The 24,478-nt window shown below is 41.1% G+C and overlaps 1 protein-coding gene across 3 annotated transcripts in view; it reads right to left on the bottom strand.

Annotated features, from left to right (window-relative positions):
* Positions 1-212: 212 nt before the first annotated feature.
* Positions 213-24,478, bottom strand: part of PDE4B (phosphodiesterase 4B) — a 424,211-nt gene continuing 399,945 nt past the window's right edge. For 2 of the 3 annotated variants that reach the window (XM_036444266.2, XM_036444267.2), the window contains 9 exons: positions 17,474-17,567; positions 11,870-12,048; positions 10,289-10,387; positions 9,980-10,144; positions 8,157-8,256; positions 6,748-6,902; positions 6,512-6,634; positions 5,625-5,807; positions 213-2,541 (listed from right to left, as the gene is read on the bottom strand). In XM_036444266.2, the coding sequence (XP_036300159.1) occupies positions 2,176-2,541; positions 5,625-5,807; positions 6,512-6,634; positions 6,748-6,902; positions 8,157-8,256; positions 9,980-10,144; positions 10,289-10,387; positions 11,870-12,048; positions 17,474-17,567 (1,464 nt within the window). In that variant the 3' untranslated portion in view covers positions 213-2,175. Of the gene's footprint in view, positions 2,542-5,624; positions 5,808-6,511; positions 6,635-6,747; positions 6,903-8,156; positions 8,257-9,979; positions 10,145-10,288; positions 10,388-11,869; positions 12,049-17,473; positions 17,568-18,151; positions 18,632-24,478 lie in introns of those variants that run through there. The other variant, XM_036444265.2, reaches the window with a different exon arrangement.

Consider the following 24,478-nt stretch of genomic DNA (forward strand, 5'->3'; position numbering starts at 1 on the left):
AGCTCCTTTCTTGCACCATTGAGCTGGGGGAACAGTTGCTAAGAAAATATGTAATGTTTTAATCTAGGGGACTTTTTGGACACAGATTCTGAAACTTCAGGCCAGGCGAAGTGGTTGATTTTCTCTGTGGGGTGTGGTAGGAGAGACAAGAAAAAAGATCTGCTTTTGATATGTCAGAACTAACCCGAAATAATTGGGCCTACAGTCTAATCTAATCATGCTTTTGTTTATTCACCTCATAGAAAAGTTTCTTAAGAATGCATGTGAACACAATATATAATAATAATAGTACTATAACATACATTGTGAGAAACTTTTGAAAACAACAAAACGTCCACCTGAAATAATGCAGTGTTCATAGACATACAAACCCATTGGTCATGCACCTTTGTGCCATTTCTTTAACCACAAGTCACAATGCTGAACTGAAAGCATGAAATATATTTTAAAAACAGAGACTGAAGCCAGTAAGAGGCCTAAACAAGTGTTATCAGAAGCTTCACATTTGCATAATTTACTACATCAGTTCACATTTTATTATAAAATTCACATTGTTTTATTGTTTTCTTTTTTTTGTAATTAATTGGAACACGACATTCCTGCAGACTGGCAGGCAGGAGGCTTTCCTTCCAAAGTCAGTAGTTTGGGAACACTTGGAAGGACCATCTGTGCACAAACGTAGTGTTGCCTTTTAAACCGAAGCCACAATGACAGCGAAGCCCAGCTATAACCCAACTCATGCGTACACAGATTCAGAGAGGACGTGGGTGAAAACCACATCCTGGTGCCCCCTACCCCTATCAAACTATACAAAAGTAAAAGCTCAGTATAAACCATTTAGTATCTAAGGTGAGAATCTTGTTTCCAAAATGGGTTGGTTCAGGGGCCGAGCAGTATTAGCAACTCAAGACTGGGAAAGGGCAGACCCTCGGGGTAGAAGCCCACCGGTGTCCTCATGGGTGAGCGGCCGGGCCATCTGCCTGTCTTGGCGACGAACGTGTTATAGAATACACAATACAAAACGTTACAAGAAGAGTTGCAACTCTTAGGCAGAGTTTTCTACACAAATGTAACACCACCATTGGCAGGCAATGTTAGAGATATAAATTAATAACTTACAAAACATTACAGTATGTACATTCAGTAATAAATACACGGTTATAAACAGAAACGGAGGTGTTAGCACAGAAGGCAGTGCAGAGAGATGGCAGCATTGAATCGAAAATGGCGTAACTGGGCGCGAGAGTGAAGAGAGGAGGGAGGGGACACAGGACGGGGTCATGGGATTCCCCCAGTGGCACAGGGGTTCAGGACACAACAGGACACGCTGCCTGAGCACGCTGAATTTTACACAGACTGCGACTGTGAACAACACAACGCCCTCTTCCTACCCCTTCGTTTGTTCAACTTTATCCTGTTGACAGCAAAAACGTAAAACTCCAGAAGAGAAAAAAATACTGTTCAGAGCGGGCAACCAGAGATCTGTTGTAAGGGCAACCGTGGAGTTGGACGGGCCAGCAGGGGAAGGAAGCAGAATGTGGTGAGAAGCATATCCTTTCTCATTGCAAAAGTAACTGTAGTGAAGTGAGAGATATTGCCCAAGAAGGAAGGAAGACCGTTTTCTTTTCTTTCCTATTTTTTCCCCCAGAAAGACCCAAAAAAGTTTGTATAAACTTCAAATGCTTATCTGTGTAGAAGTTGATACTATACTCTAGTCTAAGGTATCCAACAGGCATTTTGAAAGACGTGATGTTTTACAAAAAAGGCACACAGGTTGGCAGACAGAAGGACAGGTGAGCAGATCTATAAATGAACGTATTTGTCAGTTCAGTCACTAGAGGGGACAGATCCCCCAAGTTTAGTGCAGGAAAAAAAAAATCTCTCAGTTTTGTGTCTTCTATGTTCAAGCCATTGAGTCGTGATCTGAGCTTGGCCTCCAGTACCACATAAAGCTTCAGCTCTCCACCCAACTTGCAGGCAAGGCAAGTCAACCGTGGAATTTCCTGAGCTGCTATTTGCTTCACCGTCTTGTACTCTGGCTCCAAACTCAAGTAACTGGAAAAGCCACATGGCCCATGTCCTACGCGGGCCTCGGCCCCCATGGCGGGCTGGCCCTACCATACAGCTGGCATGCTTGTCAAGGATGGAATGTTCTCCTCCCCACAGAGAGAGAGATTATGTGTCGACTGGGGACTTGTCCTCTGCGGCGTCGTCTACATCAGTCTCTCCCGTTGAATCCCTGTTTTCCGGGTCGATCACACAAAGTGTCTTTGTGCTGCCGAAATAGCTGTGGCCCTCGCCCTCTTTCTCAGGTCCTTCCGAATCCTCCTCTTCCAGAGTCAGCTCAAATTGAAACTTCTCCATCAGCCCCTGGCAGTCTCTGTTCTGCTCATCCAGCGGGGGGGAGGGACTCTGGGGTATCATGCTCTGGTACCAGTTCCTGTTATCTTCTAACGTGTCCAGAATGTCCTGTGCGTCAGGCTGTACCAGATCCGCCCAGGTCTCCCACAGGGGATGGACAATGTAGTCGATGAAACCAACCTGGAGGAAAAGAAGGTCGCACGCCTGTTACTGTGATTGGCCCTTGGAAACCAGACGAGCTGGGCTGGTTTGCATGCAAAGATAACAACAACCCAAGAGAGATCAATAATAGTAACTCAGCTGCCCCTCCCCTCCGCTCTCATTATTTGAACACATCCCATGATAATATGCCCTGCACTCTATGCAGCAAACAAGTTATCGCTCTTAATCCTGCCAAGTATTGGTTTGGCCTATTTACAAAGGAGGAAACGAAGACTCCTGGAGATTAAGTATCTTGACAGAGGTCACAGAGCCAGTAAGGACCGAAGCTGGCACACGGTCCCAGCTTTGTTTGATTTCAAAGCCTGTGTCCGTCTCATGTCTCCCCATAATTGACGACTTTTCCTTTTCCGTGCGCCAGATAAGAAGTCTGGATGTAACCCCTGGCTGGGAATGGCTTGGTCACTACTTGGACTCTGTGAGTCATCTCTGAAGAAGGAAGCCCCAGGACTAATGAGTTCTGACTCAACATTCTTTCCCTGATAACTTGAAAATATGCCGCCGCTGTTCCGAAACTAAGGGGAGCCAGCCCCTGCCTACTCTGAAATGTCTCAAGTTCTGTGACGTGCTTTTGGTTTGCAGATGAGTTTGGTTAAAACATCTGAGAACACTTCAAGCCCCTCAACCAGCCAAGATCCCCTCAGTGGGCACATCTGTAATTGCAAGGCCCACGGTCATTTTCATGAGGAGAAAGAAGGGAAAATAAAAACAATTAAACAATTCCTGTGCTGGTGTTCCTGTGGATAAATAGGAGGCGTGTGGCTCTGCTATGGTTTACACAGGGGCTATGCCTCCTGCCTGAGCTGGCTCGGTGGCCTTCTGCTGACCTCTTCATTGTGGGACAAACAGGAAACCCTGGGGGTGGGGGCAAGCTGAGGGAAAGAATAGGCACCCGTTGAATGAGAGGATGGAATTCCCCTGTCATGGTCTGGGGAGCTGGGAGAGATGGGGTTTAGGATGCAGGGGGTGACGAGCAAGGGCATTTTATATGCGCCCTGGGACAATATGGAGCTACCTTTCCACACTACTGGAAACTCCCCTTTATTATCATTCTAGTGTTTGGCCAGTCATTAGCTTTAACAAACAGAATCCACAGGAAAAACAGGACATCTCTAAAGCCGCACTAGTTTTAAGATCTAAACCATAGATGATTCAGGTATTTCTCTTACTCCCACCCACTCTTTTTTCCTCTCCTTTTCTTCTTTATGAGTGTTTAATGGACTTTAGAGACATTTTTCAGGGTGTTTCCCAGGGATGTGAAAAAAACAAGCTCTAGGCAATGGAGAAAACTGAATCAGCTGAGCACTATGAGGTCATTTCCTTTCTTCATTTGTGCTGCTTCTGCTAAATGCTCAGCATTTTTGGAAAGGTAGCCTCCAGTTGCTTTTTCCTATGTCTTGTTCATGTTTGAGCTCCACAAATCCTAAGAGCACCAAATAAAGGGCCTTGTTGCCTGACTACTTAGACAAGGTCACCAGAGCCCACCTGTGGGAAACACAGGAGCGGACCATGATGTCATGGCCCTGGTGAGACGTGTCCACGGTGAGGGAGCGTGAACAGCTTTGAGTGGGGGCGGCTGAGTTACTAAGGAGTTGATCAAATAGACCAAGAGGATAACTCTTCACATGATACACTGGGGAAATACATGTTGTGTTTATGTCCCAACACTGTGTGGCGATTCAAACAGGATAATGTGCGGGATAATGTGTGAAAATCTGCACAGACAGGATGTAAATATCTTTTTTAAATCACTATTGTTAATAAAAAAGAGCCTTATTCCATTTAATTAGTTAAAATTAATTAAATTAATGTATAGTTCTAATTAAGGCTGTAGAGTGTTTACATTGTCCCTAAATTAAGGTTGTTGTGCATTTTTATAGCATACTAGTCTGCTAAGACACTTTCACAGACTCTAAATGCATTTGACTATCTTTTTTTAAAGAAGCAATGATATAACTGCAAAGTTACTATACAAATATTACAAGCATATGTAAATTTAGGGAGTAGTTAGTGAGGAAAGAGGATAAACTTGAACAAAAAATGCTCCAAATGCTTTTGTGATAAAGACCTTGGACAACCTATAGACTCATTCTCTGTCATGACCACTTAGCTCAGGCCAGTGGTCGGCAAACAGCGGCTCCCGAGCCACATGTGGGTCTTTGGCCCCTTGAGTGCTCTAACGCCACTTCTTCAAAATAGACTCAACCAGGCCAAAAACCGACTTGTGCACATGGGCCACGAAGTTTCAATCACACTGTATGTGCATGTCTGAACCTGGTATTTTGTGGGAGAGCCACACTTAAGGGGCCAAAGAGCCGCATGTGGCTCAGAGCCGCTGTTTGCCAACCACTGGCTCAGGCCATTTGTCTTCCTGAGAAGAGTAACAATTTGGCAGGCTGTAAAGCCTTTGTGGGGATATTGACACATTCAAGTGCAGCTAGCATCTGGGAAGTTCCTGTAGCCCCCTGCCTCTACTGCATTGTCCGAATCCTCAGCCCACAGGGAATCTCTTGCTTTGGGCACACTCAGATGTCAGCATGTTCTCAGAGTGTAGGTGTAACCTTGGAAGGAGGCACAGGATGGAGCTGGGACTATGAGGTACAAGAGATTTGTAGGCATGAGATTCACTACCTCTGGTGATGGTGGCAGTGAGCTGGTTATGGAGAGACAGCAAACATGGGGTGCAGGGAACAAGAGTAGAGATACAGGGTAAAGACAGAGCGAGGAGAAATCTGGGTGGATGAGTGGGAGGAGGCCCACAGTCTTCAGTTCAGTCAGCTGGATTTGCCAAGATTGTAAACCATCTAAACTGTTTGAGGCCGCACAGTTCAAACTTTGCTGGCTTCTGATGCCTGCTTTACCTCCACTCAGTGCAATGGAGAAGACAAATGGGCCCTGAGTATAATGGAACTAAATGGGTGGCTGCTTCCCTATCATTTAATGTAATCTGTATATATCCTATTAAAAGGAAAGAACTAACTAGAACCCTTGAATTCTACAACCAGCAGATCTTACAAAAATGTTGAAAACCTTATATTAGATACCTGGGATTTTTCCACAGATGCTGTGTGCTTGTCACACATTGGGCTGATCTCCATTCCCCTCTCCCGCTCTTTGTCTCCCTGCTGGAAAAATTCCTCCATAATGCGGTCTGTCCATTGCCGATACAATTCCAAGGACTTGGTGGGGTTGCTCAGGTCTGCACAGTGTACCATGTTGCGAAGGACCTAAAATCATCAAGTTTTGGAAATCCCATAAAATTAGGTGTAAATACTACTAGAACATCTCATCCCTCTTGTGTTAGTACATTTGGTACCCAACCCAAGAACATTTTAGTTGCATTATAATTATGGTGTGTGCGCTGAAAAAGGCAGAATTACAAGGGTGTTGGCCAGAATTGGTTAAATGGGAGTCCTAAAAGGGAAAATGTGTGTCTTCTTAAATTGATGGTCATTGAATTTAAAAGCTGAAAAGGACATTAGAGGTCAGATACTGCTACCATTTCCTTTCCCCAGTTTGGAAAAAATGCAAAGAATTACTCAAAGTAGATATCTTCATATTTTCCACTTGTGGAAAGAGACCAGCTGATGGCAATTTGTATAACTAGAACAGACTTAACAAACTGCAAGTCAATAGGATTCATATCCAAACATCAGCTTTTGAGGACCAGCAGTCACGTACACCCTATTACAAATAGATCTTGCCATTTATTTTTAGAACTAAGCAATTCATTAAATAGGGTTATGTTTTTCCTCATAAATTAGAGAATAAGCTGCTATGTTTTTCTTTGTTATTCCTTAGCTTGCTTAGTTTGTCCTTAAAATAGGCCTATAGCTGTAGTAATAACTAAGGACATGCAACTAATTTGTTTTCATTTTTAAGTGTTGTTTGGTTTGGCCTTGTGTTCAATAAGAGGCTTTTTCTCAAATACCTGTATACGATCCGTATAGTTGTCCAGCAGAAGCACGCCTGAGCTTGTCACTTTCTTTGTTTCTACCATTGTCTTCAGGTCTGCCAGCAGGCTCATATGTTTGGACATATCAGTTGCTAACACCTTGGGTAAAAAGAAAATGAAAATACTCAGTGAGCTCAGTATATGAGAGAATGAGATTTCTCCTCCTGTGACGGGAGAAGGAAGTGAGGAACCTGGAGAGGCTGAAGTCTTACCATGTCGATAACCATCTTCCGGAGTGTCTGCCTCTGCTTCTTGGTGAGATTCTGAAAGATGTCACAGTGCTCTTCTTGCAGCAGTTTGAAACCCACGGCCAGATGGTGGTTTTCCAACACAGATTCGTCATTATACATTAAAGCAAGTTCTGAATCTAGTAAACAGGAAAAAATGATGACTTAATAAAAAGGGGTAGAATTCAAAGGTCTGCATTACCTCAATATGAAATCAGATCTAGCTCTATTTAAATAGTTTTAAGAGCTAAGATCTGCATGCCCATTTACTCTTAAAGAAATAGTCTCCCTCTACAAACAAATGTAGTCAGTTTCTAAGCCAAAATCCTTCTAGTAGTTATTAGTGCATAAGCTTTCTCTTTGATTAGCATTCATGGTATTTTAAAATCTCTTTTCTCCTTCTCCAGTTTATAAAGAATTTGACATTAGGTAAAAGCATTCCCAAACTGCAACATCCTAATTTTATCTCAGATTGTAATTTCCTTTATGTGCTCACACATTTTGTGCTTTAGAAAAGAATGAACTGAAAATGTCACTGAACTTTATCAAATATATTAGGATTTTTCAAACTACAATATATTTGTTTTTTTAATATGCTTGCCAGTGCTGTTAATTGTGAGTTATGTGTTTTCAAAGAAGAGAATGGTGTGACTGTAAAATTTCAATTTATTCAAATAATGTAGCTTTTCAGAGCTTTCTATAAATGTGGTAACAAAACATTAATACTTTTTTTTTAGAACAATCCTGATGTCAAATTTTCTGCCATCTGGCTCTATATGCCAGAGGCTGCGATATCTGGAAATGGAAACTACAGCACACAAAAGATTCAGACATCTTTCATTAGGCAGAGTCCCTGTCGCAAATGAGAATATGGTCATCAAATGCATGAAGTCACATTTTCTCTTAATCAAGAATACTAGCCAAGAGATGGTGCTCTGTCACTAACTACACTTTCTGTTTAGGGGTTCCCATGCTCCGATCTAACATTGGGCCTGCTTCCTCAGTAGCGAGGGAGATTCTTGGGCCACCACGCTCTGTGTGAGAGCCCTGCCTAATTCTAAAAGTCATTATCACATATTCCCAAGCCTTCCCTTGTGCTCACTGAACAATTCCACATCTGTTACTCTTTCCTCGCATATTGTATTTTCCAAACATTGAGTACTTTTTATGGCTCCCCTCTGACCTCTCGCAAGTTCTCCATGCAGCTCAAAAATGATGTTGCCAAACTAGACACAGTATCCAGGAAAGGTCTGACCAGTTTGAGTGAAATGGAAGGATTACCTCATTATTACTCTTATTATTATCCATAACAAAAACATTAGGAGAAATGAAAAAAAAAATTAAGCAGTGACTCATAGGATGACATTGGATGACTGTCCTAGTGGTGAACTCACTTGTGTTGATGAGAAACTGGTTGGATACTCCAGGATGATCCACGTCATGGATAGCAGCTGCAAAAATGGCGGCCAGGATTTCCAAATCTGTGAAGACGGCCTGCAGAGCAAAATGAACACATTTCACTCCATGTCCCATTTGCCCATCCTGAGATTCTGCTTTATGTTAAAGTATCCCACCTCCTTCTTGTTGGGAGAAGGACGGTGTGTTGATTTTTATAATGTGTCATATTCTAATTTAATTAAATGTGGATTCTATGCATCCTTGCAAGGTCTCATGTGAAAGGAATGACGGCTGGAGCCCATGCCCTCCTCAGGCCTAGGGGCTGTGGCTCGGGAAGGCCCTGGTCCAGTGCGTATGGTGAGTGATCAGTTGGTCCCTAATGCTTGTTTCCTGGCTACTCAGTATGGCAGAATGGTGCTTATATATCACAAGTGCATGCAAGTCAAAGAAGCAAATCAGACTATGCTCTGAGATATAACAAACTTCCTATGATTTCAGGCTGTGTAACTTAGAGAACAAATGCCAAATTCCAGACTCATAAGACTGGCAGTCAATTATTTCTGAGGGCTACATTTGTAGTGTGATCAGAAGCTTTCATATATTCCTTCATCCATTTATTTAGTACCTATGCACTAAAGACTTATAATGTACAAGGTTTGAGAACATTTCTTTGAAGCCTCCTCTAGCCTCACTGGTACATAATGATTTAAACCTAGTATTTAGGTACATATTCTTTCTGGCTAAAATGTCTTTCTCCCACTGAAATGTCTTTCCTTGTCCTCTGTGATTACTTAAATCTTCTGACCCTTCAAATGCCAGCTCAGTTTCCGCCTCTCCCACGAAGACCAATCTGATTACTACAGGGCACACTGAACTCTCCCTTCTCTACAGCTGTGGCACTCATGGACAATTTCTGGCCTCACAGTGGGTATCCTATCAACAATTCATGGACAGCTGATAAATAGTGTTGGTCTGCTCTGATATTTGTAAAGAACACGTCCTCCAGGGAAATAGAACAGCCTTAGCACCATTTCACTTTCCCAAGTCTTCCTGGATTTATTTCCTCAGAAAGTATGGAACCCAAGCAACAGAATTGTGGTCGGTTTAATCTTTCTTTGCCTTGTAAACTGAATCTGCAAAGGTGGAGATGGATAAAGGTTGGCCAGTCCCTTACTGCAGTGAGCCTACTCATTTTGGAAGCATCTGGTCATCACTGCCATATGTGGTGAAAGAACCTGGCCTGCTGGGTGCAATGCTGCTAATGTCAGTGCATACAAATGCATTAATCTGTTGGGAAAGGAGTCACAGTCACCTTTCAGCAAGATATCTAGCAATTCTCAGATCTAGATTTTTCTGTTGCTTTTTCTTCAGCCCGTAGAATCAGTTTTATGAATTCTTAGGAGAATGCGAATTCCTATAGATGTTTTATTCCTAACAGGAACTATATAGAAAATTTTATGTTATGCTTCTGTGCTATCCCTCACAATGCCTGGGATGGGATGGGCAGCTGAAATCAGTACATGCATAGTGAAGATATATTATATACCAGTCACTGAACTAGACACCTATTAGATACAAGAGATATAATAAAAAAGAAAGTGTCCTGTTAATTGCTTGATAATTAAATAATGTTTCAACCATAAGAGATGTAAAGGGAAGGCTACTCTGATATTGGTAACTCAATTGATAGGTGGGAAACATAATCAAGAACCAGTTCAAGAATAAGCAATCATCTAATTACATTATTTCTGCAAACATATTACATTGTGTGGCACGTTTTGAAGAGGATGGGCAGGCACAGGAGTTCATAATTACTCACATCTAATGCTGGTGTTGAAAGAAGAACATGGGTTGACTGGGCTACGTCAGCAGCATGTAGGCTGTTATGATACGCCACGTCAGAGTGGTAATGGTCTTCTAAAGTCATCATGTAGGTTACAAATGTGTCCGAGGAGATTTTGAACGTCTTTAGGAGGTCTCTTTCCTATATTGCAAAATGAATTAGAAAAATAAATAAGTGGATGTTCAAAAATGAAAAAAAAAAAGCTAAATCAGAAAAGTAAATTGGCATAGAAAAATAGCCATAGTCATCCAATGGAATAACCAGCATTCTTTCCCGGGAACTCACCTGGAATATGGCATACATGATGCACGTTAAGGGCCTATTGTGTGAATATCCAGCCACATTGAAGATGTTAAGGCCCCATTTGTTCAGGTCTTCCAGCTCCTGTAAGAAAAATTAGAGGAATTTAAGAATAAGGACAGAAATTTTTTGTTGTTTTTTTGTTTGTTTTAAGCATTACTCATTGTTTATATTTACTTTTTGGACAATGGCTATCTATCTTTTGAGTGCTTATTTTGAGTCTTCTAGTTGCATGAAAAAGTTAAAATGGCATGGCCCAGGAGGTTGGGTATCTTCTTCATTCTAGTTCCAAGTTTCTATATATTGCATTTATAAATTTAGTTGCTGCAAATGAATAGAGCTAGAAAATTATCTTAGACCTATGCCTCTATTCTTCAGTTATTCTCACTAAGGATCGGGTTAGAAAGACTCAGCTGCTAGAATGTGCATAAATCAACTCTAATTTAATGAAGAATGCCAGTCAAGTATTATATCCGACAGTTCCTAGGCCACAGATAAATCGGGAAGAAACATCATTTAGTCCTGTATAGTGGGATTATTCTAAGATTATCTGGTTAAGGGAACAGTTTATTCCATTTTTAATTACGTCTGGGGCGAGGGTTCTAGACTCTCCCTAGACAGGCTTGGCCCAATGTGTAACAGACCTTAGTCCAATGATACTTTTCAGAAGGTCTCACTGAATGTCCTTTTGCTCACAGAAAGCTCTTTCCATTTTCACAAGGCTCAGAGGACCTCAGCATTCTACCTCACACAGCCTCCTAACTCATGTCTAACTCTTTCTGTCCATTCCTCTACTACTGGGGTTTGGGTTCAAGAGACAGAACTGTCAGTTTCTCTCATTTCCACGCTAGCTCTGCCATCCAGCTCAGATTTTCCCATTGTTCCTTGGGAAATGTCCTCAAAATGTTCTCTGGGAAATTCAATCCTGCCCACTGGCCTCCCTGTGGATTCTTTTAGTGAACTTTCAGTAGGATTCTCACTCATGAGGAACTATCCATTTATAAATCCCATTTAAGGTTTTAAAAAAGACTCTTTAATATAGAAAAAGAGTCTTTAATTAGGTGCTTATCAGTGGACAAGGAGGTCACACCAGCCTCCTTATCATACAATCCTATATAATAAAAGGCTAATATGCAAATCCACCAAACGAAGAAATGGCTGGTTGCTATGTTGCACCCTGACCAACAGGGGCAGATGCTTAACACAGGAGCTTTCCCCTGGTGGTCAGTGCACTCCCACAGGGGGAGTGCTGCTCAGCCAGAAGTGGGGTTCACGGCTGGCGAGCGCAGTGGCAGTGGCGGGAGCCTCTCTTACCTCTGCAGCAGTACTAAAGATGTCCTCAGTGAGGAGAGAGCCTAAGCCATCAGTCAGACATCCCCTGAGGGCTCCTGGACTACAAGAGGGCACAGGCTGGGCTGAGGGAACACCCCCTCAATGCACAAATTTCATGCACTGGGCCTCTAGTTTAATAATAAAGCAAATGAGGACACTACCATTTCCTAGCAGGTAGTTTTAGGCTGCTATGAAGCAGACAGTTAGATGCACACACGCCCAGCACATACCCACCTTGGCCAGATGATCTTCATTTTCTGTGGTGACTCCAAAGCGTGAGATGCTTGTATTGTTTAAGCTTGAACTATGCATCAGTTTCTTCACTCCGCTTATCTGTGTCATGAGCTGCTGCTTTTTCTTTTTCTCCCTGTCCTTCTGGGTGGGAGATGGAATCTCCACATCATTCTGCTTGTCTGCAACAAAAGTTTTTCAGACTATGAGTGTCATTGAAAACCACTTCCCAATCAGTTTTTTTTTATGCAAAACAATTTCTAAGCATCTGATAAGGAACTACCATGCATTATCTCACTTGATCTTCAGCACAATCCTGTGAAGTAGATGGGAAAAATATTTTGCTCAATTATATTCCTGGGAGAACTGAGGCCCAGAAGAGCTAAATAAGTTGTCCAAGAAATGGCAGAGGTGAAACTCAATCCCAGCTCTTCTGTTTGCAGTCTAATTTAGGAGAATTACACTTGTACATTTGCAAGGTGGGGCATCAATATTTATAAATGATTTTTTAAGTTAATAACTTATGTGTTTGTATAATAGGAAAGTTTCATGCAGCCAAGACCAGGTTACTAAAAACAGGCTTTATGTTCTGTTAATTTTATTATATGTGTATTAATTTTTAAATTAAAAGATTCATATAACTTTAGCTGGATATAACTTATAATTTTAGTTTAGATAAGTAGAATGTATGTGAGAGAAATAAATAATCACCTCAATTAATTTCTTTAAAGCCTTGGTTTATTACCATTTGAGGATTAGAGGAAGACCATAATTTCAGTTTTACTTCATGCCTTTGGTTTATTAGTTCTATTAAAATAACAATAAACACTGACTGTCATTAGTAACAGGCATCACATTGATTAAAATATTTATGCTTATTTAATATTTATGATCATCTCATTTAAACTTTTAAAAAATTCTGCTACAATAAGGTAATAATAGAGCTAGAATTATTTTTTAAAAAATCATGTCTAACTGCTTGTAGAAGCACTTTTCTCTATCATGTGCTATTAAAAATATCACCAATCAAATATTTCATTTCACTTCACAGGGCGATGTATCTTGAATATTTCTGAAAAATGCATTAATTCTTTCAGGCCATAGGGATGCCTGGAAGTGCACTGAGCAATAATTTATTGAATAGCTTAACAGCTATTTCATTGAACTAAATGATACCCGTGACTGAAAGAGTTAATGCAGCTTTCAAAAGTTCCTGCATTTATCTCTGCTTTGTACAGTGAAAATAAGTGCAAAAACAGTTTCTCCATTTGAAAATGACATGTTTCCAGTTGGCATGCTGGGATCTAGACTATTGACATTCAATTCTCACAGATGATAGCATAGAGACCTCTGCCTGCTCATGGGGCCCTGGGGCCAACTAATCAAAGCAAAGGGAGCACAGGAAGACAGAAGCAGCTGTCATGTACACCTCAGCACCTGGCTGTAGGGCTGGGGCGGGGGTGCTCCCTCTCACCAGCATCAGTAACATCTCTAGGTGCCCACGAGCTCCTAGCCTCATCAGCCTTAGTAGGACTTTTGGTGATGGAGGAATTTTACTGGTCATTTCTATGAGTTTAGGGGTTTCCAACCTGGTTTAGCATCAGAAGCATTCAGGAAACTTTAAAAAAATACAGATTGATGGGCCTCACCCAGTCCTCCCGAACCAGTGCTTTTTAAAAGCTTCCCAAGTGACTGTGATGGTCAGAGCCAAGTTTGGGAACCAATAATAATATCAATACCACATTCTGACTTTCAGATGAAGTCAGCAACTTGCCCAAGCTCAAAGGGTGAGTTATTCAACAGATATTTATTTTGCAATTACTGTGTTCCAGATACGGTGATTTAATAGCATAGAACCCAGGCACTGAGGTTCCTGTAAAAAAAAAAATCTTTCTGGTCTCACAATCTCTGGCATTAAAAATGACAAATTATGTTATTTTTGAAATTATTTTCCTCCCTGTCACTTCACTCTTGATAATCACTACTTTTTGCTAAAAGGCAAAGTCACAATAGCCCTTGCCTCCCCCAACCTCCGTTCTTCACCATCCTTCATGTCTGGCTGTTGGATTCTCCCATGCCAACACAGATATAAGACCCTCTAGTGGGACTAGCAGCTTTCCCCCTTTGCTTAATTAAAGATCCCCCGTAGCAGTGAGTAATTGAGCTGAACCACCACTGTGTCTACGCAGAGAACATTACAATAAAGAAGAAAGCCATTATTCACACAGTGCCAACTGGGCATTCATGGGTGTTTCCCTAAGCAGACATTGAAACAACTGGTAGGTTTCCCTATTCTGAATTTCCTATTCTATGCTTTTTCCTATTCTGAATTTCCTCTGTTAAATGCTTAGCCATCACAATGTGGAAATAACCTGAAACACAGACTCAAAGAATCACAATAAACATTTCGTGAATTTACATTTAAAGAATGATCAGATTAGAGCGGGGGAATGGTGGAGCCATATAAAACAAATAAACAAACAAAAAGATGCAAAAAAAAAAAGTCAAAATTTGGCTAATGGCATAATTGTGGGTGCTTTTCTTGCTTGATCACAGTATTGAATTGTGAAAAGTTCCCAAGTTATTTTCCTTGCACCTTGAAAATCCTGTGTTTAATTTTTGAGATAGTTAAGCAGTTGATTTATAACAATAGATTTTCACTGTTCATAAAAATGTTAACTAACTTGTAAGACCACATCTAAGTATCTTGCTTTATCTATGCTCCCACCCTATGGCACCTGCTTTATTTCTTCTTATTCCAGCAACCTGGAGCCCATATAAGAGCATCAAGAAATGCCTGCAGTGGTAAATGGTCTCCTGACTACATTTTGAATTTTATGGACACTACCCTGTTGATGGAAATATAACACAAGTCACAGATCCCTGGAGTAAGGGATTCCCTCCCTCTGATGACCCATTTTAACATTCAATGACTCTTATTGAAATATTGCTCTCCAAGTTTAACTTAAATTGCTAAGGCCTACTCAGTTTGCTCTCACTGAGATGGTATCTTTTCTCTAACAAGACCTTTTTATATTACTGGAAACTGCTAATAAACCTTTTTCTTTTTAGGTCCAATAATCCTGATTTCTAAAGACTTTTCTTCAAAAGAATGAATATTACTTGAATACCCTTAAATGTGATTTCCTTCTATATGTTTTGAGTTCTGAATAGGCTTTTTTCCTAATTAAAGAAGTGATGAGATGTTTAGGTCTAGGAGTCAAGAGAGTCAAGTTTTAGTTCTGACTCAGGAACATATTAGTCAAGTAATTTTTGTAGAGTTACTTTGTTCTTCTAGGCCTCAGTTTTCTCTCCTGTAAAATGAGGGAACTAGATTACAAGGTCATTCAAATTTGTGAAGAAGGTTTCACTCATGGTCCTCCAGGAGTATGCGCTAAGCTCACAAGATAGGCCTAAGAGCTTCTTGTCCTGCATTTGCAGTTTGGAAACAAGCTTTGTTTGTTTGTTTGTTTACTTTTTAAGGTCGTTAAATTGCAAATCTGCAGTCTATTGCAGAGCATTCAGAATGGGCTGCTAGGTATGTTCAGCAAGACGGATAAATTCCATCTATGTCAGAGTCACAGAATGTTTAAGAGTTGGAAGGCTCTGGGGTGGCAGCTGTTGCAATGCTCCCATTTTCCAGATGAGGCAACTGATGCATCCTATATTTATATGATATTTTCTCCCTATATTTTCCCAAGAATATTTAACATTTTAATCTGTCTGAATAGTCTGTTTGAGTGGGTCTACCTTTTGCATTCACACATGCACACACACACACACACACACACACACACGACACACTCACACACACCACCCTCCTCATGCTGAGTCTTTAAGGTCTGAGATCCTAACAACCTTTCTCAGCAACATGTTCTTGGGAATTTAATTTCTGAAATAGTTAGAAGCCAAAGGATTGGTTTTCTTCAAGAGATGTGCCTAAAAACAGCAAATGGAATGCTTGACAGAAAATTGACATTGGCTGCTCTTTAGATACATAGTGTTGAAACTGAGGAGTTATCTTTTTTCTCACCAGCCTTCTCACTTGCTATCAGTTTTTGATGACAAGGAGACACTAATTAGCATTCTAAAATATGCATGTTGTCCTTGGCAAGCGGGTAGTGACAGTGCCGAGGACTGCTTAGGTGCAGTCTTGGATGATGAGGGGCTCGGGGACTTCATGCAGCTTTTCTCTAGTCACGAGCATCTCTTCTAAGACAGAAGAGCCCCGATATTTTAGAAATGCAATCCCTGCACGTATGAATTTTATCCTTCTCCTCCACAGTCATTAACCTATAAAATGTCCCTAAGACATTTCCCAGCTTATGAAAAATAATTGGGTGTTACACAGAATGGAATACACCACAAATGGACAGGGGAAGATGCCTGGCTTCTAAGGAATAAAGGGGAGATGCTGGGGAATAAGAGAATTAGTATATGATGTTTTCTGTTCAATTAGAATCTAGCTCCCCCTTGGAGTTCAGATGTCTGAAAAATTCTTCTTTGTTCTCCGACAAAGGCCTGTCACAACTGCAGCTGGAGAAGACCAGCTACTGCAGACACCCACACACTGGAAACAGCTAATCGTCAGGTGCCTATCAGCTACAGAGTAATTCCCTGAGCTTTGCACTAGGCTGCTCTAAGATTGATCTGCTGATAGCAGAAACTGCCCTGGTATTAGGCAGATAGGACTGATTTTCTACAATAAAAGCAGCAGAGGAATGTTTCCATCAGGCATCAAGGCAAATGCTCAGTGACTGAATGATGTGCAGAAAAGAAGGGAGGTGTGGTGTTCAGCTGTAAGAATGGGTCATTTCCCTGGGAGGTGGAATTCTGGAAACAAGCATAATTCAGGGATAACTGCAGGTCCACAGAATCAGGATCTAAATGCTACCCATTCACTTGGAAGTTCAGATTTACAAACCCTACAAAGCCTCCTCATTAAAAAAAAAAAAAAAAAAAAAAAAAAAAGCCCACATAAGTTCATTATACAATAGATGGCTGTAAACATGAGATCAGCAATTCCTAATAATCAAACAGGATGTTTGAAGTAATTAAGGAATCAAACAAATCTTTCAGATATGAAGATTCTCTGCCCTCCTCACCCCAATTTACCTTTATGGGATACTTAGCAAAGCAATAATCACTTTATTTCCAAAGCCTATCCTCTTGGGCCATCTTACCATAGTTATTCACCAAACACATTTCTTGCAAACCATCTGAGAGGAAACCTTTTGCTCAAAGCCCAGATATTGAAATAATTTAAAGAATACCACATCCTGGAGCCAATGGAGGTATCCTGAGAGTTTGGGTGATTAACACCCTCAATCCTATCTCTTCAGAGGTCTTGGCAGAGATGGAAGCAGGTGGGTAGGTAAGGGGTGATCTGAGGTCCATAACTTCTGTCTTTGATGGATATTTTTCCTTTTCTGCAACATCTTCCTGCTCATTTTTTCCCCCCCTAAAGGTTGTCCCTTAGTTCTTATTTTAAATGGGTTTGTTTTTATATGGGTTTACTTCGTTTAAATCTCACATAGGGATGGCCATGCAGAAATTAATACTGAAAAAAATCTCCATTATGAAAGAGGATTGCAGTTAGCATCTTACCTAAGAAAGTATTTGAAATGTATTCAGACACCTGGTTCCCTGATCGGCTCATTTCTGAGAGGTGTGTCAGCTCCCGGTTCAGCATCCTTTTGAACTGTGTATGAAGAACAAAAACGTGTTAACCACCTAAAAACTAACAAATGACCACTTACATGTTTACAACTTTGCTGTCTAAGAACCAAGCGTTTGGAAAAGTAGATACCATGATACAAATGATGCTGTTTCAATGAAATACAACACCCCTTTAATGTTAAATTATCCCAAGGGCACCCCTGGAAAAAGGTTTTCTTAAGATTTCCTAGAATTAACATTTTATTTCTTTTGAAGACGCAATCATAGGAAAAAGAATCTTAATTGAGGTCAAGATAATTTCACTTGAAAATGTTAGACTATTTTAAAATACATTTACTGAAAATCAACTCTAAAATACGAATTGATAACCTGAATAGTTGGAGGAGATTATATGTAAAAAGGTTAAGGAAAAACAGAGGGGAGGGGGATAGCCTTTAAAATTAGTGTTAAGTAAAAAAGGATTAAGATAAAAAGACAGCCCAGTTTATTTTAATACAATGTCATTTAACATGCCCTCATTTCAAAATTTCCTACTTCACAGTAAACATACAGATATAAACGTTCCAAATTCTACAAAAGACACAGAACAGAATCAGATGGACCCACCTTGATGTAACCCCAAGATACAGATAACAAATAGTTTGCCTCAGGCATTTTGGAGTGCTCTCCTTGCCACAGTCCACAGATCCCTTTGAAAGAATTCACAGTTCTGAGAGAGCAATCAGGAAAGCCTTGCACATTCGGTGCTAAAATAATCAAAACTTATAAAAGACAAAGCCTCCAAAACTTAAGGCATTTCCTAATTCAAACAAAGCCCATCTTCGCACTCCATTCCAGCAAGAAGCCTGTGCTTCTAGCTTCTTTCCTGGCAGAGAGAGGAATGAAATCAGGAATTGCAGGAACAAGAGCCTGTGCGAGTGGATTCAGCTGGCTGGTGTGCAGCCCTTATCAATTATGAATAGTCCCGGTGGCCGAAGGGGTTTCCACTCGCGCTTAGTCCTGCTCAGCTGAACTCTGCAAGGAAGGAGCAATTCTTTCCTGAGGGGTTGCCAGACTGGGAAACACAGCCATCTTTTTAAAAGGAGAAGATTAAAATGGAGGAAGCCCCATGAATATTTAAGTAAATCTGAAGTCTGTACCCTCCCCCATTTCAACTGGGTGTTCTTAACCCTCTCTCCTCTGCAGAGACCAGCCCTTGCAGACACAGCCTCTGCACAGAGCTCAGGCACTCGTAGCGTTTCACAGTGATGGTGATTAAATTACGTTCTGAGCATTTAAATAAAAAATGAAAGGGATTGAGACGATGGCTATTTTCAGACAAGGCTTTCATTCTACAAAAAAAATTTTTTTTAAACTATTTTTTGGAGGAGTTTTTTTGCTCACCAACAGTGTTCCAATGCATTTAGCCTTCTTTTACAATGACACACCTGGGCAAGAATTATTACCTTTTATAAGTACTTCATATGCAGAAGGTAGTTTTCTGCACTCCATCAGCTCGTTAATAAACACATTGGATGGCATTCAACAAATTAAGCACATTTAACATTTGATCTAGGATGTAGAGTGTGTTCAGAAATACAAGGTATGATTTGCTGCATGAATGGAGGATGATTTGTAATGCTTTCCTGGTATTGCAGTGTTACATGTTGAGAAAGTCATTCCTTTCCAGTAGGCATTTCCCCACCCCCTCCTTGTCAGTGCTAGAGAACAGGCAAGAGGATCTGAGGCTAGTCCTACTGCAGTGGGATTCCCTACCCAGGGCCATCCTACTTCCTGCCTTTTCTCTGTCACCCCATCCTGAAACTCGCAGGAGTTCAAGTACAACACATTAAAGGAGTAAAGCACCATGGCAACAGAGCCCCCCCTCCCCAAACACACACACAATTGGCCCTCTTTCCTGTGAGGCATTCCCCTTTCAAATGAGCATCCTGCACTGACAATGGCTTCACTTCAAGCATCTGAGCCCCATCATGCCACTGCCTGTGCCCAGGAGACCAGGCCTTTTGAGGCGAAGCCAATGCAAGTCAGGATTGCTGCCCACTGGCCGGCCGCACTGTGCACTGTTCTCAGAGGCACAGTCGTCGCCTCTGGGCAACCCTGCTTGCGTATGTGTGTATCCCCATGAGACAATATGGCAGCAACAGTAACCAGGGATCTCTGAAGCAATCACCTCAGCCACTGCGTTTTACTAACTGAAACTATGCCATTGTGGATTCCAGGTGACTGCCATAAGTTCCACGTTCTTTTTGGTTTTTAAGATGTAATCAAATAACTGACATCTCATTTTCAGTTCCCAAAAGACGGGCACTTACATGAAAGACTTAGACCATGTATTAAAATACATGGGTTTCTCTGCTCTGACTGATCAGCTGAATTTTGCAAAGAAGCAAGCTTTACTTGGAACATAAAAAAAAAAAAAAAAAATCGTGTAAAAAGCAGGTGATTTTTTTTAAAACCACGGTCTCTGTGGTAGTCGTGGCCAAATGTAATATTCAAGGAACCATCCTCATTTTTGGTTCCTTTGGTCTCTGCAATATGTAGAAAGATTTTTTTTTTTTAGTCAATCAGGTTTGTTCTATTGTAACCATGTCATTTTATCATGTATTTGCTAACTATTTATTAAACTCCTAACATGTGCCAGGCAAAGAAAGATTGAAGATATAGCAGTGAAAAATAAAGACCTTCTCATGCTTCTAATGAACTTACATCCTAGCAGAAATAGTCAGCTATATCAGAGCATGTTACCCACAACAGTTAAGAGTCTGGAGAGAGTTGGGCCAAGTTCTTTATCAGTGGTACTAGCCTCTGAGCTCAGAATATAGGAGCAGGTAGACATTCAATCATGAAAGACCAGGAAGGGAAAGACTCTTCTCCTTACTTTCTTTCTATCACCTCCCATTGTCACAGGACCCTGTGGCATACATTGTCCATCGGTCCCAATGAGGGAGCAGGGAAGTGGCTCTCAGTTACAGAGCTGAAAACAAACCCAACTACTCGCCTTTCCCCCACAGCTTCCAGAAGGGGCCAGGACTCCCGTAAGTAGTTAACAGATGAATATCACCTTCTCATGCCTAAAATAGTTCTGCCAGCCTTTTGCTGGAGGCAAGGAAATGCCACCAAAACACAAGCCATCCTAAGGCAACAGTAAAACACACATAATGAAGTACGCAAATGGCAGTCACTCAGTGTCAGAACCAGACCCAGTCCTCTAAATGTTACGTCCGTAGCAACAGCCGTTGGTTTTCCTCCTCGTCAGGGAGGGCCCAACCACACTGACTAAGGCAATCATTGCTCTCATCAAAAAGTAGTTATGAAGGGCCCGCTTATGCTGTGCTCTGCACACACAGAGGAAGGCAGACAAGGGCCTCTGAGGAGCAGACAGGGGGGACCGTTTAGATTCTAGTAAAGTGGAGTCCAGGTAGCATGATCAGCGCTGGCCCTGGAGAAGAGACGCATCAAGGGATGGAACAGATCTGAATTGGGTTTGAGGTTAAGGCTGAGGAGACAGTTGGGGCGCCCAGCTTTGTAGGGTTTTCAGTGTCTGACTCCCCTCTGGGAGTTGCTTCTATGGAGCAGTGACATCCAGACAAATCCAGCCTGTCGTTCTCAGTTCTCTGTAACAGCCTTGTGAAGTGACTTCACTTCTCGAACATGAAAGGGGAGTGAGGTCTGATTTTCGGATCTCAGCCTCCCAGCCTGAGCCTGTCATGCCTCCGTGGTACGTGTGTGGCCGCCTCCTACAGTCTGGACACCTTCGTTACCAGCAGCCAGTATTTCCCAGAAAGCAAACCTCTCTCAACACAACTGAGAAAAACAACCCAAGCCAGAAATGCCTCAGTCCCTAAGAATAGGTCTCCAACAAAGGAAGAAAAGTGTTTATCATCCTCCCAGAGGTTTATGCTCAGTTTAAAAAGGAAGGTAAGATAGCTCCGGAGGGAACTCGTGGCTCAAGGAGTTACAAAACTGACAAGACGCAGCCATTATGACTTTACCCAATGCCACAGAGAAAGCCACAAACAGGAGCCCACTGCGCCAAAGATAAATATGTCTCTCCTACCTGGTAGATACAGGTTCTATTGTTCAGTTAAGAATCTGCCTTCACAAGAAAACCATACGAGGGCCTCCCTAGAAATAATGTCCCCAGAGGTAAGGGCTGAAAACCCTTTTAAACACAAAGCCTCTTGTGAATGATCCCTCAGTCACATAAATTCCTCCTATGCTTCTGTAAGCTTATGCCCAACACTAGGTTCTTGAGCACTGCAGAAAGTGCAGTTATTTTTTTTTTGAAAAAAAGAAAAGAAAACCGTATTATCTACATAAATGATTTAACGGTGTCCCAAAAATGTATACGCACACTTTGAATAATTATAAAGGCACTGTTTATTAAAATACATTTCATTTTCAGAATTGAGCTATCAGCTGTTAAAGTGTGTATACATCTTTTGGGACACGCTATAGTGTTTGCCTAGAATACATCTTTTCTATAAAATCCTGTAAGTGTTTTTTTTTTTTTTTTTTTTAAGGCTCTACCTTTAATAGTGGGGAGTTATTTAAAATATCTGGAGTGACAAAAGCTAAAACTCAGTTACACTTGATATAAACATTTTGTTTATGGCTTCACTTTCTCTCAATACTATATGTAAAGATTTCTTTTTTCCTGGAGCATGTTCTTCTAAAGTGATGGAACACTTCATAGTTTTCTATATTTCTCATCAGACAACAAGGCTGAGCTTTACTCAAAGATCCACAGGCCAGCTAGTAACTCTCCTGGTAATGAGTTAATAATGAGTTAAATTAATCACATAGGATGGGTGGACTAAAAATGACCTCAGAAAGTCATTCTAGTCCTAAATCTTGATGTTTGTCTGTTCCTAAGAGTAAAAAAAAAAAAAAAAAAAAAAAAAAAGAAAAAAAAATCCAGGAGAGTAATAACACCAGGGGCTAGAATCAAGCCCATGAAAAAAGCTACTTTTAAGGCAATCTGGGTTTGTCAGAGGATCCCCTAGAAATCACTTAGGAGTGAGTCCTGAGTGGTTAAATATATTAATCTACCTGATCAGAGGCTAGATAAAGCAAGCACTTTCTTCTCCCAGATAACCTCCTGATGAAAACGGTAAGTGAACACTGTGCCAATAAAAAAATAAATAAAAAAGTGTCAGAGAGAGAGGAAGGAGGAAGACAGCCCTAGTAGTCACCCTTGTGGGTGGCCGTCTACACAGGGGCCCATCTGTGAGACAGGCGCCTTATTGTGTGGGGTCTTCCTGTTTTTGCAGAATGAAACAGCTGCCCAAGTCATTAAAGTCACAATGACTTTGTTAGCGACTGCATTTTGACTCATATTTTACACTTTGGTAGTCATAACTTCGTAAGCATTCCCAGGCAGCAGGAAAGTGAAGGGGCTGGACATTCCTCCTGAAGTCGCAGAACGCTGGTGGTGGCAGAAGGGAGTTCAGACTGCAGTGGCATCGTTTAGTGGGCAATGGAAGGGCAGTTTGGCACTAACCAGATGTGTGATCTTGGATCAAATAAATTAACTTCCTGGGGCTCAGTATTTTTTAGGTGTGGGCTCAGTTTCCTTAGTTATATAAAATGGCTAATTTCTAAGGTTATTTCTGATTTTTTTAAAAAAGTTGCTTCTTCCATACATGGGAAGAAATGAATAAGGACACTAATTTCTTTCTTTCTTTCTTTTTTAAAAAAATATATTTTATTGATTTTTTACAGAGAGGAAGGGAGAGAGATAGAGAGCTAGAAACATCGATGAGAAGAAACATCGACCAGCTGCCTCTTGCACACCCCCAACTGGGGATGTGCCCACAACCAATGTACATGCCCTTGACCAGAATCGAACCTGGGACTTTCAGTCTGCAGACCGACGCTCTACCGCTGAGCCAAACCGGTTTCGGCGAAAGCCTCTAATTTCTTACCATCTACATTTTTCTTTGCAAACTCTGAGTTAAACAACTAAAATAGGGATATAATGTACTTTTTCTAAAGCCCTTTATCAAACTCACAATTCCCACAATTCTTTTTTTTTTTTTTTTTAATATTTTTTTATTGATTGTAGAGAGGGAGAGAAAGAGATAAAAACATCAATGATGAGAGAGAATCATTGATTGGTTGCTTTCTACATGCCCCCTACTGGGGATCGAGCCTGCAACCCAGCATGTGTCCTGACTGGGAATTAAAGTCGACGCTCAACCACTGAGCCACACAGGCTAGGCTCCACAATTCTAAACATTTCAGATTATCTGACAACCTGGTATTATCCTTTGTTTCCTTTTTGTCTTTCACTATAAACTCTATCATCTGTTTGAAACTTGATGTCCAGTTTCTCTCTTGAAATGTTTGTCTTATTTGAGAAGTAAATGGAATTGAAAGGAGTGAGTGTGTAACAGGGTTAAGAAAGGAATAACATGCCATTGCCCATTAGCATCTACTTTACTAGAGACTCTAGTTTCATGATGGGCCACCCTAGCAAACAACTTCTACTGTATTAATATCTGGAGCAAACCAATTCCCTGTATACCAGGAAATACAGTTAGGTCATTCTACCTGTCCATCTGCCAAATAAGAAAAAAAACTCATCTAAACATATTAGAAGTAGCCCTAACTGGTTTGGCTCAGTGGATAGAGCGTCGGCCTGCGGACTCAAGGGTCCCAGGTTCAATTCCGGTCAAGGACATGGACCTTGGTTGCAGGCACATCCCCAGTAGGGGGTGTGCAGGAAGCAGCTGATTGATGTTTCTCTCTCAATGTTTCTAATTCTCCCTCTCCCTTTTTGTAAAAAATAAATCAATAAAATATATTAAAAAAAATAAACATATAGAGTTGAATGATTCTCTTAACTTCTCAATGATATGGCAATCCACAATAAGTAAGAATATAAGGAAAAACAAGCTCAAACATCTCAACCATACTTCTGCAACAAAA

Source organism: Pipistrellus kuhlii, unplaced genomic scaffold (assembly GCF_014108245.1).
Source record: "Pipistrellus kuhlii isolate mPipKuh1 unplaced genomic scaffold, mPipKuh1.p scaffold_m20_p_2, whole genome shotgun sequence".
Lineage (NCBI taxonomy): Eukaryota > Metazoa > Chordata > Mammalia > Chiroptera > Vespertilionidae > Pipistrellus > Pipistrellus kuhlii.